The 18,510-nt window shown below is 45.5% G+C and overlaps 1 protein-coding gene across 3 annotated transcripts in view; it reads left to right on the top strand.

Moving 5' to 3' along the window:
* The window catches only part of TMEM114 (transmembrane protein 114), a 780,869-nt gene that overhangs the window by 543,953 nt on the left and 218,406 nt on the right, over window positions 1-18,510 (top strand). Inside the window, exon 4 of one of the 3 annotated variants that reach the window (XM_069210613.1) lies at window positions 662-740. The exons of the other annotated variants lie outside the window; for them this stretch is intronic. Within the exon in view, the coding sequence (XP_069066714.1) occupies window positions 662-687 (26 nt within the window). The 3' untranslated portion in view covers window positions 688-740. Of the gene's footprint in view, window positions 1-661; window positions 741-18,510 lie in introns of those variants that run through there. 3 annotated transcript variants of the gene reach the window in all.

Genomic DNA, 18,510 nt, shown 5'->3' with positions numbered 1-18,510 from the left:
TAGTGAGAATACAAATATCATTGTTAAAATATTTATGTTTCATATATATATATATATATATATATATGTATGTATATATATATATAAATATATCACAAACAATAATATCTGAAACAAAACTATTGTTACCTTTAAATAAAAACATATAATATCTCAAAAATACTGATTCATAAAATATCGACTGCAATATTATCACCAAAAGAACAAAATAATCAATAATAAGTTAACTACATACCACAAAAATGACAAACACTGCAAGACGAGGAAACTCTGTCAGATTCTCTCACCATACTGTGGAAGAAGAAATCTGTGCACCTCAAAAACTACATAACAAAGTATTTAAAACATGGTACTTGTTAATAAACTTAAAAATGAAAAATAACAATAATTAATAAAACATTTTCAAGCTTCTATCTCTTTGGATAGACTTTCTAATAGACAAAACTACAACATAAAAAAGCAATAAAAAGCAATAAACGTTCAGATAAAACAACTACCACAAACCAGCAAAAAGATGTAAGAGAGTAAGTATACATAAATTACAAAAAAACTCTAATCTCACCCATATAGCGAGTAAAAATAAACCTAACAAACTCAGCCTCTACAAACTGCCAACAAATTAACATTTAAAATAAAACGAATTCGCTTTTTCGTCCAACAGAAAATAAACCACCTTCTCAACATTAGAACACCCCCAACAGAAAAGCTGCAAAACCATGTGAAACACATAAACAGAATATATATGTAAGTATACATAATAGAAGTAGTTGTAAATAACAAATGTACAAACTTTAACCCCTTCCGTGCTGAGGATGGCTTAGAGCCCCCTGCCCTCCCCCCCACAATCCGCCTCCATTGGGGGTGGTAGTGAAAATGTATTGCTGCTATCCGACCACCCTACTCCTCCCTACAACGGTGAGCATAAAAGTGAACTGACTTGCCTGTTTTGTTTTACATTTTTTGTTCCATTTCACTGTTGGCAGTAGTTTCATGTATTTAGTTAGACCTAGTCATAATTGATTTTTCATCTCCTTCAATTTTTTTATTTTTTTAATGTGATGGCAGTGTTTATGGACTGGTGCCTTGTTGGCTGTGTGTGTGTACTGGCTCTTTGCTGGTGGTGTCCATGAACTGATAAGTGGCTGGTGGTGTGTGTGGAGTGACACTTGGCTGGTGGTGTGCGTGGGCTGGCGCTTGGCTGACAGTCTGCATGGACTGGTGCTTGGCTGGCAATGTTCGTGGAGGGCACTTGGCTAGCGATGTCGGCTGGCAGTGTGCATTGACTGACCCGTGGCTGTCAGTGTGCCTGGATTGCTGCTTTGCTGGTGGTGTGTGTGGACTGGCACTTGGTGGCTGGTGGTGTGCATGGACTGGAGCTTGGCTGGCGATGGCATGGACTGGCAGTAATTTGATATATTTAGTTAGACCCAGTCTTAATTTCATTGCCTTTAAATTGGTTTGTGTTTTTTTTTTTTTTAATGTGATTGCAGTGTGTGTGGACTGGCGCCTGGGTGGCGGTGTGTGTGGACTGCTACTTGGCTGGTGGTGTGCCTGGATTGGCGCCTGGCTGACAGTGTGTAGATTGGTATTGGCTGCCAGTATGCATGGACTTGCTCTTGGCTGGTAGTGTGCATGGATGGCACTTAGCTGGTGGTGTGGGATGGCAGTGTGCATGGACTTGCACTTGGGTGGTAGTGTGCCTGGGCTGCTGCTTGGCTGGAGTGTGCCTGGACTGGCACCTGGTGGCTGCTGGTGTGCTTGGACTGGCGCTTGGCTGGCAGTGTGCATGAACTGACACTTGGCTGGCAGTGTGCTTCGACTAGCGCTTTGATCAATCAATCAGTGTTTGTAAAGCGCAACTACGCACCTGTAAGGGTCTCAAGGCGCTTGGATGGTGGAGTGTGAGTTGGCAGTGTACATAGTGTCTTGCTGCTGGTCACTACACACACATTGCCAGCAAAACTCCAGTCCACACACTCCGTCAGCCACCAGCAGTTTAACTGCAGTATCAGTCATGTGGGAAAGTGATGGGTCCTTGAAGGCGCTGTCTCTTGATGTGAGTGTAGTAATGCGTTGGTCCCACGGCTGGGGAGTGTGAATGGTTTTGTGTGTCATGCATAAAAAGTGTGTGAATGGCCTATGAAGAGGTTGATGCCTTGTCACAACTGTACAGCTCACAAGCCTTTAGTCATTGGTTCAGTTTTTGGAAATTTCAGTTATTAACATTGTATTTCAATTTTGTGAAATCTCTTGTTAATAAATGTTATATTTTGAACCTTTCACTCACTCTAGAGCCACATCCAACCATTATGTTTGTTTTCTTGAGGAACATGTGGTTGTGCAGTAATATTTATCTTTTCTGTCTTTCTCTAGCAGGGTGTACATTGTCTCAAGGGAAAAGCTACCAACTCTAGACATTTTCGTAAATTAGACACCAAGGAGAGTACAGGGTGGCGTGCTTCTTATTAATCCCATCAACCTTTCTTAGACACAATGCCCTGCAAACCTCAAAATTTGAATAAAATCACACATTTTCCTTGCATTTCTGGGCCATGTTCTCTAAGAATCAGAAGGAAATCACATAATTCCTACCACCCAGTGTTTCCCCACTTGTCCCATTAAAATGCTGCCCGCTTGTGTGACTGGGCTGAGTGCCCGTGACAGGAAGGATCAAACTAACATCAATGGGAGCCTTCGCAAAGGGACACTCATTGACCTTGGTTTGATTTGTTCTCTCACTAGCACCAGGCCCAGCCACACCAGGTGGAAGGAAGTTTGTGGCTCCCCAAGGATCCCAAAGCTTTCCATCACAGAAATATGAGGAAAATATGTTTTTGCCAGTCAAATGTTGAGGTTTGCAAGGGATTCTGGGTAACACAACCTGGTGCGAGCCACACAAGTCACCCCATCATGGATCTCCCTAGGTATCTAGTTTTCAAAAGTGTACTGGTATTTTAGCTTCTCCTAGGTGCCGTCTGAGCTAGGGCCTGAAAATTCAGATTCCAGAACTTTCCATCACAGATATGTGAGGAAAATGTGTTTTTTTGTCTAGTTCTGAAGTTTCTAATGGATTAAGGGTAATGCAACCTGGTGAGAGCTATGCAATTCACCCCTTCCTGGATTTCCCTAGGTGTATAGTTTTAAAAAATATACAGGTTTGCTAGGTTTCTATTGGTTCTGACTGACCTAGAGCCTAAAAACCACAGCTAGACACATTGCAAAAAAGGGTCAGTTTTAAGTGGGAAACAATGTGATATGTCCATGTTACATTTTGGGCAGTTTCCTGTTGTGGGCATTAGGCCTACCCACAGAAGGGAAGTACCATTCTTATCAGAAGGCTTAAAGGAACACAAAATAGTAGAACAAGTGTTATTACCAATTGTACATTTCAGCATTTGTGCCTTCCAAATGTAAGGCAGTGTGTAAGAAAGAAGTAGAAATGCCCTCTAATTCACATGCTAGTATGGGTACCCACAAGTTCAGAGATGTGCAAATAACCACTGCTTCTAAACTCCATATCATGTGCCCATTTTGTAAATACATAGGTTTCCTTGATACCTATTTTTCACTGTTTATATTTTACAATATGAATTGCTGTATGCATGCTTCACAATGAAAACACATTGGCCTGTTGGAGGGGAAGCGGAATCGGAGCGTCACTGCTTGAGCGGGCAGCAGTCACACATCGCTCTTCCAAGCTTTTTGGAGCCAGCAACCAGCAACCAGGCAACCCAGCAACTCGGCAATCTGAGGGCCAGGAGCCGGTTTGAGCAGTCTGAGCCTGGTCGGAGCAATTGAGGCTTCGAAACAGCAGCTCGCCCAGCCGGAGCTTGGAGAGTTTTGGTGTTTGGAGCCGTAAACGCTGATCACCTCGTGGGCCTCAGGCTCCCCCTCCCTGCCAGGGCGTCCTCTGCCGCAGGATCCACCAAGCGAGGCCCTGCCGGGTCGAGGACGACGGCGAGGGTCAGGTGGTTCAGCAGTCGTGTCATGGGGCCACAGCACCCTGGCCCCAAGGAGCCCAAAGGAGGCGGTAGGAGGACTAGGAGCAGTACAGAGCCGAGTCGGTCGGCCTAGAGAACACCCGGTTCACAGCGCGGACACTCTGACGGCAGGAGGACACAGGAGCGAGGTGGGGTGGGGGAAGAGTGAAGCGGAGCATCGCAGCAGAGCGGAGTATTGGGGAGGTGTCGTGGAGGCATTCATCTCTCCCTTAGTGTGGCAAGGGGGCAAAACAGTGCAGCAAGCAGCAGCAAGCAGCAGCAAGCAGCAGCGGCGGCGCCGCAAGGAAGATGCTGCAGGGCACAATAATGCGAGAAGGATTGGATTGAAGTGGGGAAGGAGAGGCTTTCACACGAGTGAGCTTGGGGCACATCCTTCAGATACTGTATGTGTTCTAACATAACGGCTGCGAGTTAAGAGGCAGAGGAAGAGCGGAGGAGTTCTGCACTTGATGTGGGCAGTGACACGGACGTGAGATTCTACCAACCAGCAGCTCCAGATCCCGACGGCCCTGCAGGGCAGTCTCCGTGCCTGGACCCCTACTACTACAAGCTCTGAAAACCACAAAAGTATTTTCCTAGCAAAGGTACTGAAGAAGTACAACTATTCCGCTCACATCTGATACAGTTAATGCGACGTAACGGAGGTGCACAAGGCAAGGCACATCCAGTTCCCAGGTCTCCAGGCACCCTCAGACTGCAGAGCCTAGACTCCTTGGACAAAGAATACACAACAAACACAGTGAAACATAGTGCCTGTGTGTGAACTGGCAAACTAGCAGCAAGCCAGTGTTCATGAATCTCCTAAAGCACTTGGCTGCACGCCTCCCTTTCAGCGCTGAAGCAGCCAGAAATAGATCATCTTGATTTGCACACACATAATCTAAAATCAATCACCAGTCGAAAGCACTCAGATATTGCCTGTCAACCCAGGGGTAGCAGCAAGGATGACATTAACACGTGGAAGAAAAAAAGAAGTAAAGAGGCAAAGGCAAGGCTCCCCACGGGAAGGCCAGCACGAGCCAAAAAATGAACCTACAGAAAGGAAAATATCCCCAAACCAGGCTCAAACAAAGAAATTGCCTTGCAAATCTCCTAGCAAGGGAGAAAAAGCAGGATACAAAATCACAGACTTCTTGCTCACTAAGAAGGAATCGAATCCCACCAGCGCCCTAATGGGTATAGCTCTTGTTAACAACCCGAGACAACATGTGCAGCTGATGTGAAGACTGCGCAGCACATTGAAAGGACCTGTGTGGACCTGGGAAAAATCAACATACCAACCAAATAAAACCGGCTAAACGATCAGCGCAGAAATTCACAGATGTTACCTTGATGATACTTTTTCCACTTTAAACCTCAGTAACTGGAACAACTGGGGTAAGAGTCTGTGCCGCACTCCTCCTTCCAAACAACCCTTGCAAGTAGAGAACGACACAGACTGCATCATAATTGAGGACTTTCCGATGATAGACCTTCCAGACACTTGCTCAGATACACCTCAGGGCATTCAGATCGCAAACAACAAAACAAAAATGATATCTACCTGTAGTACAAGCTCACCACGAAAAGATCTTTCATCTTGTAATATAACAACTACAAGAACATTCGACACGCATGTATCCCCAGCTGTCATGGCAATGGAGCAACTAGAGCAACTAGAGGAACTTGAAGACTCACTAGATCATAGAACAGGTGCTAAAGCAAATGCAGTTCCATCAACATCTGGAGACTCGTGGTGGCCTTGTTAGCAACAATGGACGCGTTATCAGCGGCCATCCAATTTCAAGCAGATAAGCAAGACAATCAGGTAGATTTACTTAACATCCTGGCCATCCACATTGTGAGCATCGACAACAAGCTACAATCCTTGAATGATCTGATAAAGAGGGCTCAATCCCACTCATACACTCAGCAGGTGACATGTCAGTGCTCCGTCACAGGCGATAATTCACAAAGATCCCTGGATATCCTAAATGACATCTTGAAAGAGGTAAAAATCCAGACCCTTAGAACTGAAGAGCATCTTAGTAGCAGTGGCGAGAAGATCCCCAAAAACCGAACGAACAAGGAAAACACACAAAACGCAAAGAAATCCCATGAGGAAAGCAATAACATCAAGGATATTCATTTATCCGGACAGGGAATGTCTCAGAGCAACACAGTGGGCAGATCATGCCTTAGTACACAAGAAATGGGACCCCCCACGGGCGGATCAGAGGACATAATTCCCAACAATTCAATAGCGGAGGAATCATCCCTCACGAAACGGGAAAAGAAACGAAAAAGGAAGGCACGGAAAAAAACAAAGGGGGTCCAGCAAAGCTGTATATGGAAATCGTTTGCTAAATCAAATGGTACGCAGTCTAAGGAATCAGATCGCACTGAAAACAGAAATAAGATCTGCCAATCTAGACAGATCAGGTCAGAACGGCCAGCCAGTGAGGACAATTCTACGGGCGAACCAAGTGCTTTAGTTAATCAATCCACATCTCTGCAACAGTCTCCGAAAAAACCCCGTTCTAGTAACAAGCAGGGTAGCAGCCTATTGCACGGAGAGATGGCCCTAAGAGAATTCCAGGGAAATAGAACAATCATCAGGTAGTGCCCAGAACAGGCAACTCAGCAGGAAGCTAGCAAACCCTGGGAATATAATCCTCAATGCATAAGCACCGCACATAACATGACCGTAACAAATCAACCTGTAGGTAACAACAAACAGACTCTAGATTATGGTTACCATCCTTGGTCAGACGATTGCACAAACAGCGCGGCACAAAAAGGAATCCCAGGACACCAGATAACGCAGGATAATGCGGCCTCAGAGGAAAATAAATTACTTTTCATTCCTTGCTATAACTCGAAGGGGGCTTTTGACATTCTAAATAGAGGCACCATACTGAAGTTAATAAATGCGAATTTGACCCTGGCTCACATTTCAACGACAGAACTGATGACTGTGGAGTTCACTCCACATCCAAACAATAAAGACAAAGAGGCAACGCTGACATCCTGGGCCACGTGCGCCATCATTGATCAAATTCTAGTACATCAAGACACGTTTAGTGCATGGGGCATCGTCCTGCAAAAACTAGAACCGCCCAGATACCCTAACCTTCTGGTACCGCAACAAAAGAAGGGCGGCTCAATCTTAAAAGGGGCTGTGGGAGTAGAAACCTCCCCAAGCAGTTGGGACCACATAACAATTGTAAAGCACCAAAGCATGCTCCATCCTGGCATGCACCAACAGATCTTCATTGACACTTCCTCAACAGTCAAACAGGCTGGAAGGCAAAATTTAAAAGACAACAACCATAAATGGTCCTGACGAAAACCCAGAATATATCCACATTTGCTCCTGGAACACTCACGGTTTAAAAAATCTGGTTACCGACAGGGCCGCCCTGAGTTTCCTTCAGCAGTTTGAAATTGACATGTTGCAGGAAACATGGTGCATGGAGCCGATACAAATTTCGGGTTATTCTGGGATAGACGTCTCTGCCAAACAACCTCAAAAACATGGACACCTTAAGGGGGGACTCACAACGTATTGCTCCACAAAAATCAACTGGGTGATCAAACAGATCGACCTGGGAATTGACTAGCTGCTACCAATAAAATTGGAACATCGGGCGCCATCAGGCAACAACAGAACTTTACTATTGATCATCGTATACATACACCCTAACAAAACCCAAAACAGTGGAAATATTGAAACATTGACCAGTATTTTAAAAATGCTGCAGAAACAAAACAAGGACGCAATACTCATTTTGTCTGGCGACTTCAACTTTGATCTGAGAAAAGGCAGCACAAAATACCCTAACAGAACATGTACATATGCAAAGTTTGAAACCCTGGGTTTGCGCTGCCTGACGCCTCTCCCTGAAGGCGCCTCATCCGCACAAGTAACCTTTTCAAGCGGCACAGAAAAATCCAATATTGACTTTACATTAATAAACAAAATCGCATTGCCAGTGGTCTCAGCATATAGGATCCAACAACGCACAGAGAGCGATCACTTTCCACAACTTATTAAGATCCAGAATGAATGGAATCGGCTCCCCACCACCAATATCATAATTTCATCCCAGTGACTTATGATACAAAAAAACTGAAATGGAAGGGGCCGGGCCTCGACAAAGGAATGGAAGTAGTGTACTGCAATGCACGCACAACTAAAGAGCTCAAAGAATCGTTAAGAGTGCAGGAACTAGAAGACCACCCACAAGGAGAGCGAGTGATCACTTGGACATACTTGTGTGATTCCCTAATAAATACATTTTCCATCAAAAAACGTCTCCCAATTTCGGTCACAGAGTCAAAAAACAAAGTCAAGAGTCGCATAGGAGAAAAGCCATGGTTCAACGGGACACTGCGCAATCAGAAAAATCAAGTCTCTAGAGAACTAAAAAAAGTCCTAAAGGACGTACACTGGGGGAAATCTGATGACACAAGGCTTTCTGAATTAAGAGCCAAATATAAGAAAAACTGCTGGTTACCACAAGGATCTGTGGACCAAGTTGCTTATGTCCAACAAACAGAAAAATAATAAAAAGTTCTGGGAACTAATAAACGGACTAACTAAGGGAAAAAATCGACACACGAATGCAGGTATCGACGCAGCCACGTGGGAAGCCCACGTACAGACAATGTTCTCACTCCCAGAGCACCATGTGAAAGAGGAGGCCACACAGATAGCCAATGACTTAAGCAAGATTAATTTTGGCTTCCGAGTGACAACACAAACAGACTTATTTCCAAACAGAAGTGAAGGAAAGCACGCACTAATGACCATTGATATAGAAATGCTGACAAGCCTTATCAAGAAACTGAAAATGGAAGGGGCAGCTGGTCAGAATGGTATTCCGAATGCCTTGTTTAGAGGAGACCCTTCATTCTGGGCGTATTATTTGGCACTGCTTTTTAACGATCTCCGAGGCACTACGGGTCTCCCAGATGCATGGAAAGGCAGCATAATTCACCCTATATATAAAGCAGGTAACCCCGCAAATCCTTCAAACTACAGGCTAATTGCATTGATAGACGTGGAAGCAAATCTCTACGCATCCTGTCTACTGCAACAACTAGTAGAATGGATTCATGACAGACAATTAATTCCACAATGCCAGACAGGCTTTAGAGCTGGTATGGGTGCTTCCACCAACCTGGCAACCCTGGTCTTGCTGGGAAACAAAGCCAGGCTTAAGAAAAAAAGGCTACTTGCATGCTTTATTGATCTAAAGGCAGCTTTTGATTGCGTACCAAGAAACCACCTATGGGAAAAACTGAAAGGTTGGGGCTTACCATGCAGCCTTCTTGGTGCAATGATGGACTTGTACACAGGTACTTGAGCGCAAGTAAAAATCGGAGAGGGAAGGCACCTTACCAACAGAACATTAACAGCAAAAGGACTTAAACAAGTGTGTGTATTGGCTCCCACGTTGTTCAACTTATATCTTGCAGACCTAGCCGAGGCTCTAGCTCCCGTAAATAGCCACCCGCCAGTCATGGCCAAGAAAGGAATTGCATGGCTACAGTCCGCAGACGACATAGTTTTACTCAGCCAAACACCTGTTGGGCTACAGCATAGCATTGATGCATTTTATACATACATAACAATGCAAGGCCTAGAACTGAATTTGAGTAAAATGAAGGTTGTCCGCCTAGTTGACAGGAAGTTTAAATCTGCTTCTTGGTTCATAAATGGACCCCGGCGGGAGGTTGCTCCCACATATAAGTACTTGGGATTCACTATGGACCGTCTCTTGACTTTTAAGCCGCAGCTTGCTGTCGCTCAAGCAAAAGCCCTCTCATTGACCTGTGGTTTTAAAGTTCTAAAACAAAAACTGAGCTGCCCTTCATACACTCACCTGCTTGCTGTTATGGCAGCGCAACATCACCTATGGCGCCAAAATCATGCTGGGGAAGGAGGCAGTGTTTCTCAATCAAGTCCAGACGAAGGCCTGCAAAACAGTTTTTCGGATACCACAACCAGCATCTCTAGCTCAGGTCCGTTTAGAATTGGGTCTGAAAAACTATGAATTTCAGAGTAGATGTGCCTTCATTAAACTATGCTGGAGGATACGTGCAGCTGAGTACTCTAAACAACCTATGTTGGATGGAATTGAGGAGCAACAGCGTCACAATGACAAAAGCACCTGGGGTCATCACTTAAATAACTGCATAAAAGTACTAGGTCTGCTAGAAGCTCGGGACCGGAACCCGGACAAAAAGGAGTTTTTTCAGAAGGCAAACACTGTCACTAAGAAGAAATCTTTAAATTCTGACAAACAAAAATTGGCAAGCAGACAGCATGCCTGGACTATAGTAACATCATACAAAACTTTAGGAGCACAGGAATATCTAGCAGCAACCTTCAACCAGTCGCTGAAACATCGGTTCATGCTTTTCCGCTTTGGGTTGATGGAAACGAAGGATATGGTCCCTTCATGGAAACAGCAGGGCCTGACACATTCCTGTCGACTGTGTGGGTACAGAAAAGAGTCATTAGAACATATTTTTTGTGTGTGCCCGGCTTTGATAAGCCACAGAACATTATATTTGAAAAACATTTTAAGACACTGAACATACGCTCATGCAGACCAGCCATCATTAGCTGGCTTAGCGGACTTTCGTTCCCGTTTTCTTGTTGAGGGACTAAATTCATGGTACAGGCCCAAAAAGAATTAGTGAATAAAGTCGAAGCCGAGTGTGCAAGGGCCACTACTTAGGATTCTCACTCGGCTTCACTCATTTACTATTATTGTGTTCGCAAGGGAGCAAGAAAGTCCTAAAGTTAAGTTCAAGATCAAGGTTGGAGTTAGTGGAGAACATTTTAGATATGCACAACTCATTAACCATGATATGTTTTAGTTTCAAATAAGCTTTTATGTTTTTATTATGGCTCTCCACTAACATATTGAATAGGCAAAGTATTTATATTATTATGCATTTTGGAATTGTGATGGTTTTAATTAACTGTGTCAATAAACTTAAATTGAACTTGATACCTATTTTTCACTATTTATATTTTTCCATATGAATTGCTGTATGCATGCTTCACAATGAAAACACATTGCAAGGTGTAGCGCAGTTCTTGGCTCTGGGTACCTCAAGTTCTTGGAAAATTCACAAACCCTATATATCCCCACAAGAAAAAGGGTCTAGCAGATGTAATTGTATGTGGTGCCCATTTTTTCCTAGTGATTTTCAATAGTTTTTTTTATTTCAACACTTAGGGCCTGATTGTGTGTTTGGCGGTCCATGGACTGCCATGGCAGCGGCCTTCTGACCGCCTTCGGGTTGGCAGTTGGACCACCGTATTGCGATGCATGCACTTACATAGAGGAAAGACTGCTGTGTTCCTGCCGGCACCACCAGGCAGCGCAAACTGCTGCAGTCGCGAGATAGGCAAATGAGGCTGTCAGAGGATAGACCAATAGTGTTTCTGCCGGACATATTATGATGTTACTTTCTGCCGACATCACTGTAGCGGTCCAACCACCATGTCTCATCTGGTGGAAATGGAGGCATGTAAGGCAGGATCCCACCCGCAGGCAGCTTCACACATCCTGTGGTGCCAGTGAGCTGATCCTTCACGTCCTGCTGATGCTGCTGCTGATAGAAGGAACCCAAAACCAGTGCTGCCTTGGACGCAACCAATGATAAGATAAAACACCTACCCGTGTCCCTAAACTCAACAGCAAATCGACGTGCCATCACTGACCTGGTATGGGGGTTGTGCACTGTGGACCAAGTGTAAATTTGTGTGTCCCAGGTCAGAGTAGTACACAATGTAAGACCCAATCACAGCCCCATTATACCCCCAGTGGCAGGTCACTGACACTGCACCACCTCATTCCACAAACTACACATGTCTACACATCTTAGTTTCAGGGACAGTGCAATGTATATAACATTGTGTCACACAACAGCAACACCATATCAATATCATACCCACTAACTGAAGTAATACCCTGACTTTGCTCACATGCCATTGCCTGTCGTGATATGGAAGACACATATGTATGGATGTGTCATTTAACCTAAGCACTCCTACCATGTAACATCCATGTAATGGACCCACGCATATCAACCATATTGCAAGAGAATGGAAGGTAAATATTTTGTAAGACAAATATCCAAAGCTCACAATGTAAACCATACCTGCTGAATAGGGATGGTGGCATCAGATGGACCACAGGGAGGATGTTGCCTTGGGACATATTTCACTTTGAACATGCCCCTAAAACACTATTCGCACAGGAACTGGGGCTCGATGTATCTCATGGACAGCCAATAGTATAACCAAGTGTCGTGCCTATGTGCCAAATGTGTATGTGCAAGTCAAGAAAACAAATACCACAGCAACAGCATGGGTCCACATTTAGATGAATTAGTTGGAAGGTACACACATGAAAATGGACACATGGTCAGTCAAATGTATAGGAAGGTAGCACAATTGAACACCCTCCATGTGTGGACGAACAAAACTTTAGCTTGCACACATGATACAAATGTCCAGTTGACATCAGGAGGACACATGTAACCCAATAGATGTTGATATTAGCCAAGCCAAGATTAAATACTTACCATATCAAACAACACGCAATGACTCCCCAATTGGAATACCACCCACATATCCATTCATTGAACATCTCCCGCTGGTCCTGGGTGACACCAACACTGCTTCCAAAGTCAACTCTTGCCAACCACAGCAAATGGATCAGCAATCATGGTGAATCAAACAAAAAGGTAGGCATACATCACAAATTACTCAGTAAAAACAAAAAGGTAGAATAATAATGGCAGGACAAATGTGTACCCAAATAAAGAGCTTAGCTTTACTAACACAACTTAAATTTTGATTAAAGGTCAATGGTCAATCCACTTATATTAGTCCATGCACACTGCTGTGCACAACAATGTGACTCCCTAATCACTGCCATGGGAACCTCCACAGGAAGGGGAATCAAGGGGGCATTCCAGGCACCTCAGTGATCACCCTTGGGTCAGGGGTGGTCTGATTTATGATGAGTCAGTTTGGCTATGGGATGGGTGGCCTTCTTCTTAGGGTGGGAGAGGTATGGCTGGTTTCAGGGTGGGGCCATGTGTGTCAGGGGAAGGCTTTGACGTAGAAGAGATGGGTAGGGATGTGGGAATGGTCATTTTGGTTTTGGAAGGGGGGTTTCACAGGGGTAAGAGCCAGGTCAAACCAGAAACTTTATTCAGGAAAACAGGTAAGGTCTGCAGTAGGAATTAGAGGTTGGAAGGTTGGGGAAGTACTTGTGTCAGCTGTGGATGTTGGTGATGGTGTGTGTGTGTCTAAGGTATGCTTGTGTTTGGGTAGTGTCTGTTGTGTGTGTGAGAGTGGGCATTTGCATCTGGTGATGGCTAAGGTGGGAGTCTGAGGGTGTTGGTGTGGTGTCTGGGGCTATGGTGTGTGCGGTGGCTGTTTCTGTGGGTGTTGGGTGGTGTCTGGGGGTATGGTGTGTGTGGGTCTGCAGGTCTTGGAGTGGTATCTGGTGGTATGGTGTGTGTGGTGTGTGGGTCTGTGGGTGTTGGGGTGATATCTGTCTGAACGGTGTGTGTGATCGTGTGTGTGAGTGACTGTTAAGTGCTTGCGTGCCAGTTTGTCTTATAGTGCTTGTGCTTGTGTGTGTTAAGGTGGGTGCATGCAGATGTTTGTGAGTGCTTGGGACAGGTATGGGTAGAGGCCAATTAGGTGGGGAAGAGGTAGGTGGTAGGGGGTAAGATTTTGGGCGGTGAAATACTGCCATCAGTGAGGATGCCAGAGCCTGAAGAGATCTCTGTAGGCCAGACATGACACTATGAAGGCCTTCCAAGTACGCAACCATTTGCTGAAGCTGCCTGCACCTCACCTGGATGGCATTCAGAATGGCAGTCAGACCACAGAGATACTCCTCACGAAGTCTACAACCTCTTCACTTAGGGCAGCAAGGGTAACGGGGGCAGGCCGTGAGGTGCCTGGTGCGAAGGAGACGCCCATCCTCTTGGGTGAGCGGGCACACCCACTGGGTGGGGAGCAACAGGGAGAGTGGAGATGGAACTGGGGGTGGCGGACAAGGATGAAACAGGTACACGTCCTGATGGATCTGCCACCCCTAGGGATTGGCCACTGGAGGAAGACAAAGAAGTTGATCCTGTGTCCTCCTTGGCTCCCACCCCGCCACTAGGTCCTTCCATGTCTGTTGTCTCATGACTGGAGGTACTGTGGTCAGCAGTTTCCCCACTGATGTCTGCCCTGTCTCCTCTGCTGGCCTGGTATGATTCTGAAATCACAAATACAAGTAGCGTCATTCCATGTGCCTCAACACACTTTGAACAACAGCTTTGATTACAAAACATTACCAAAATGTACAGTGGCCCACAGCCACAAGGTGTCTGATGTCTTTTGACTCCAGTTACCATGGCCAGCTGCTTTCACACTGGTTTCAGTCCTGTCTCCTCTGCTTGCCTCCTCTTCAGCAAAGTGGCTCTAACATTTGCTACACCATATGTATGCATGTTAAGTGACCTGTGAACAGTTACCCACAGGAAAATCAGAATCACAGACAACTCCAATTGCGTGGGTCAAGTTGTGCAATCACAATACCCATGGAGCAAGTAGGAGATCTTATCACCTTGAAAGGTTTTGCTTATATAGCATCCCTCAGTAACCTCTTGTCTAGTATGGCAATGCCAAGTTAATTCTCACGGATCCCACACAAGGCCATGCATCCAGCTAATCTTCACATACCCAATACCACATCATGGTGAAATGATGGCCAAATTCCGTTTTTTTGTGTCCTCCTGGCTCTTACATTCCAATGCACCTTTTGCCATATCTTAACCACAACGCTGGTTGGGTCTGGCAGCAGGATTTCCTTGACTGGATCCTCATCAGGGCCCATGGCTTCCCTACCCGCATACATCAACGGTTCCTTCTGAGTCATGGATGCCCAATCATTGACAATCAGAACTGGGCTGCCTAGTAATACATGATCAGATTCTGGAGGGTAACACCCCTCCCCATCAGTGGGCTTCCACATCAAGATACATAGAGCAATCTTTTACGGTGCCCCATCCCACAACATCAAACTGGCCACTGTGCCTACATCATGAAAAAAACTTGTCCAGGACTGTAAAAGGGGTACTCTGTAGTATGTATAAACATTCGGGCAGATATATCATCTTGTATAGGGCAGCCCAACACAACTTGGAGACAGGGAGGTTCCTCCAATGATTCACCACCTCCTTATACTCATCCAGTATTCGGTCCAGGTTTTCCAAGAGGAACAATTCACATTGCTCGGTAACACAGATGCCTAGGTACCTAAATCCTGTCAATTCCTACTTTAAGGGGCTCCCCTAACTGCTTGTCAGGATCCATCTGGTCAGAGGGAATCCAATAAATGTGTTCCAGTTAATACAGATTCCCTCATACATACCAAAGACCCCAAGTATTTGAAGAATGCATGAGATAAAAGCCTCTGGGTCAGACAGGTACAGCAGAATGTCGTCTGTGTACAGTGAAAATATGTCTTCCAAAGCCAGGATCCCATTTCAAGCCCCCTGACAATATATCCCCCTCAGATCCAGTTCGCCAGGAATTCTATCTCAAATGCAAATAAAAGTGGAGACAGCGGGCTTCCCTATCGGGTGTCCCTGCCGAGCCTGAATGCCCATAATCTTGCACCATTAACCCTGACCAGGGCCAAAGGCTACCAGTACAGCCGCCCAACTTACCCAAGAATGATGGTCTGACGCCCATCTTCGTCATGACTGCCATCAGATATGGCCACTCAACTGAAATGAATGCCTTTTTGGTATCCAGTGACAGCAATATTGCTGGTTCCCCTCGCTGTTCTTTGCAGGCCAGACATCCAAACAAGTGCTGTAAGTTTTGTCAAGTCAATCTGCATGGAGTAAAGCCTGATTGATTGGGGCTACAATAGTATCTACCACCCTCAATAGTCTGTTCACCAACACCTTTGCCAACACTCTGGTTTCTGTATTAGGTAAGGAGATTGGCCAATATGAGGCACAATACACCAGCAGTTTTCCCTTATTATGAATGAGGAAAATGTCCGACTGTCTAGGGCCCTGGGCAAGATGACTTTCTTCTTGGCCTCCCTGAATACAGCACACATGTGGCTCACTATGTAATGTTTCAACCCTTGAAGAATTCTGAAGGAAACCCATTCAGATCCGGGGTTCTCCGACTCTTAAGTTTAAGTTAGGTTGTCACCTCAGAAATTTCATCCTCCAAAATATCAACCTTCAGCGACCTGCAAACCTCCTCCCTCAATCAGAAAAAGGGAAGATCCCCAAGGAAATCCACCAGACCCACCAGGTTGTCCCCTAGTTTCTAGTGGTAGGCTCTACTCAGATATTCTGCAAAGGCCTGCACAATTTCTCCCAGGGTCTCAACCACAGTCCCCCTCCACCCCATGTGGCCACATTGTGAATTCCTCTCTCGACTTCCTCTTTTTTGACCAATCAGGCCAGTGGTTTTCTGAACTTGTTGGCAACTTTATACAATCTACCCTGTTACGTCCTATATTGCATCATTGCTTTCTGATGGGACCGGGCCCTGTATTCTTCTCCTATTTCCACCAAGCACTGCACCTGTTCCCTAGTGGGGTGCACATTGTATACCACCTTATTTTGCACCAACTTGGCCTCCAGTCTCCTGCATTCTTTCTCCCTCTCCTGCCTTTTTCCTGTGACATAGGCAATGAAGGTCCATTTCAATACCATAATGTAGTCTTCCCAAACAATATTGGTGGATTTCACTATCCCCATATTTTCCTCCAAATAATGTTCTGTGGCTTGCATTGTCAAACTGCACATGGTCCAGTGTGTCAGCACCTAGGCTTCTAATCTCCACCCTGTTCAACTGGGGCAATACCGTCTGAAGTGTCCTCATAATGGGAACATGGTCCGCTATTCCCCTGGGCAGATATTGCATACCTCTATAGTCTCCCATACTATGAAGTGGCACCAACAAATATTACAACCTGGACATCGACCTCACTGAGCTACAGGCATCTGAGTGCTGTCTCTTCTGGACATTGTGTGCCCTCCAAATGACAGCCAACTCTCTTTTGTCCATGATTTCCCTCTGGAATGTATCTGCCCTGGGGGGCATTCTAGATCTGGTCATCCAGTCGAGCTCCCCTTGTAACATGAAATTGAGGTCCCCGCTCCCTATCAGCATGGCTTCAGAGGTGTTCGTTATCCAGCTGCCAAATTTCACTGGACTGTCCCTACGTAGGCCCGGGGGGGGGGAAGTATCAGGAATTCCCTAAGCAAAGGAGACTCCAGCTGCCACTGAAAGCCATGTAGTGGGCCTGCACATCCACCCAGGTTTTGGTCACCTGCAAGGGGCAGTGATCTGTGCATCAAGATTCTGAATCCCTCAATCCCCCAGAAAAACGTACATGAACCAGAAGCCGTTATCACCCTAGGGTGAGAAAACCACAGATTTTGCCCACCAGATGGCTTTCCCGCAACAAGATCAGATGGGTCATGTTAAGTCAAGTATTTGATCAAAATTTCCCATTTCAGCCAATGTGCCGGGTGTTAACATTACAGGATATTTATCTAAGTGTTAACCTCTCCACATTGCATTTTGTCAAGTGACCTACCATGTGCATTTCATAGATAATCCCCTGTGCTTTTTGCACTATGGACATGGTGATGGATAGCTAGGTTCCTGTGCCACAACCTCCCCTCCCAAACTCCCCACTCAACTCCTCCCTCCCTACATCCTCGCACTGCAGGCTTAGAATTGCCAGGTTCTCAAACTGCTGAAGTGACAGTCGCTCCCTCACTAGAAACATTTGACTTGTGAAAAAATAACAACAACAATAGAGTCAGTCTATGATTTGGCAGGGCCTGTGTAACTGTATGAAGTCCTGTCAACAAGGGCCTATTGAGAACCCTCGAGTACACAATATGGCTGGTCCACAGCACATACATGCACACAGTGTCTTGTTAAATGATTTTGTGGGCTGTCATCAGCAGAACCACCAGCAGTAGTGAGGCCCCCTCTGATCCACCCCGTCAGCTGAATAATCTGACTCCACCCGCTAATCTCCCACCTATTGGCAACCACCAGGTTCTTTCTTTGGAGTAAGGCAGCAACTGCTTTAATTCTCACTAATTTGGCCTGGTCTTTCATGTGGGGATCATGGGGTGCCTGCATGGTCTGCAGCTCCCTTGACATCTCTGCCAGCCCCAGTCCTGTGCTTCTGCCCTTTGCTATGACATTGGGTACCAACCTCCAACCAGGCCCACTCATCCCCCGCTGTTGTGAAGAAATGAGATGACCCCTGGTCTTTTATCCTGAGTGTCACTAGGAAGAAAAGTGCATATTTAAGATTCCATGGTTTTAAGTGTTTTTTTAACCTCAAAACAGGATTTATGTTGCCCCCGCACCACCATGGTGTAGTCAGGATAGATGTTCACACTCCTGACATGAAGGCTCATGGTCCTTGGGTTC

Source organism: Pleurodeles waltl, chromosome 10 (genome assembly GCF_031143425.1).
Source record: "Pleurodeles waltl isolate 20211129_DDA chromosome 10, aPleWal1.hap1.20221129, whole genome shotgun sequence".
NCBI classification, from domain to species: Eukaryota; Metazoa; Chordata; class Amphibia; order Caudata; family Salamandridae; genus Pleurodeles; species Pleurodeles waltl.
The sequence above is the reverse complement of the archived record's forward strand: the minus strand, read 5'-3'. Positions and strand labels throughout refer to the sequence as shown.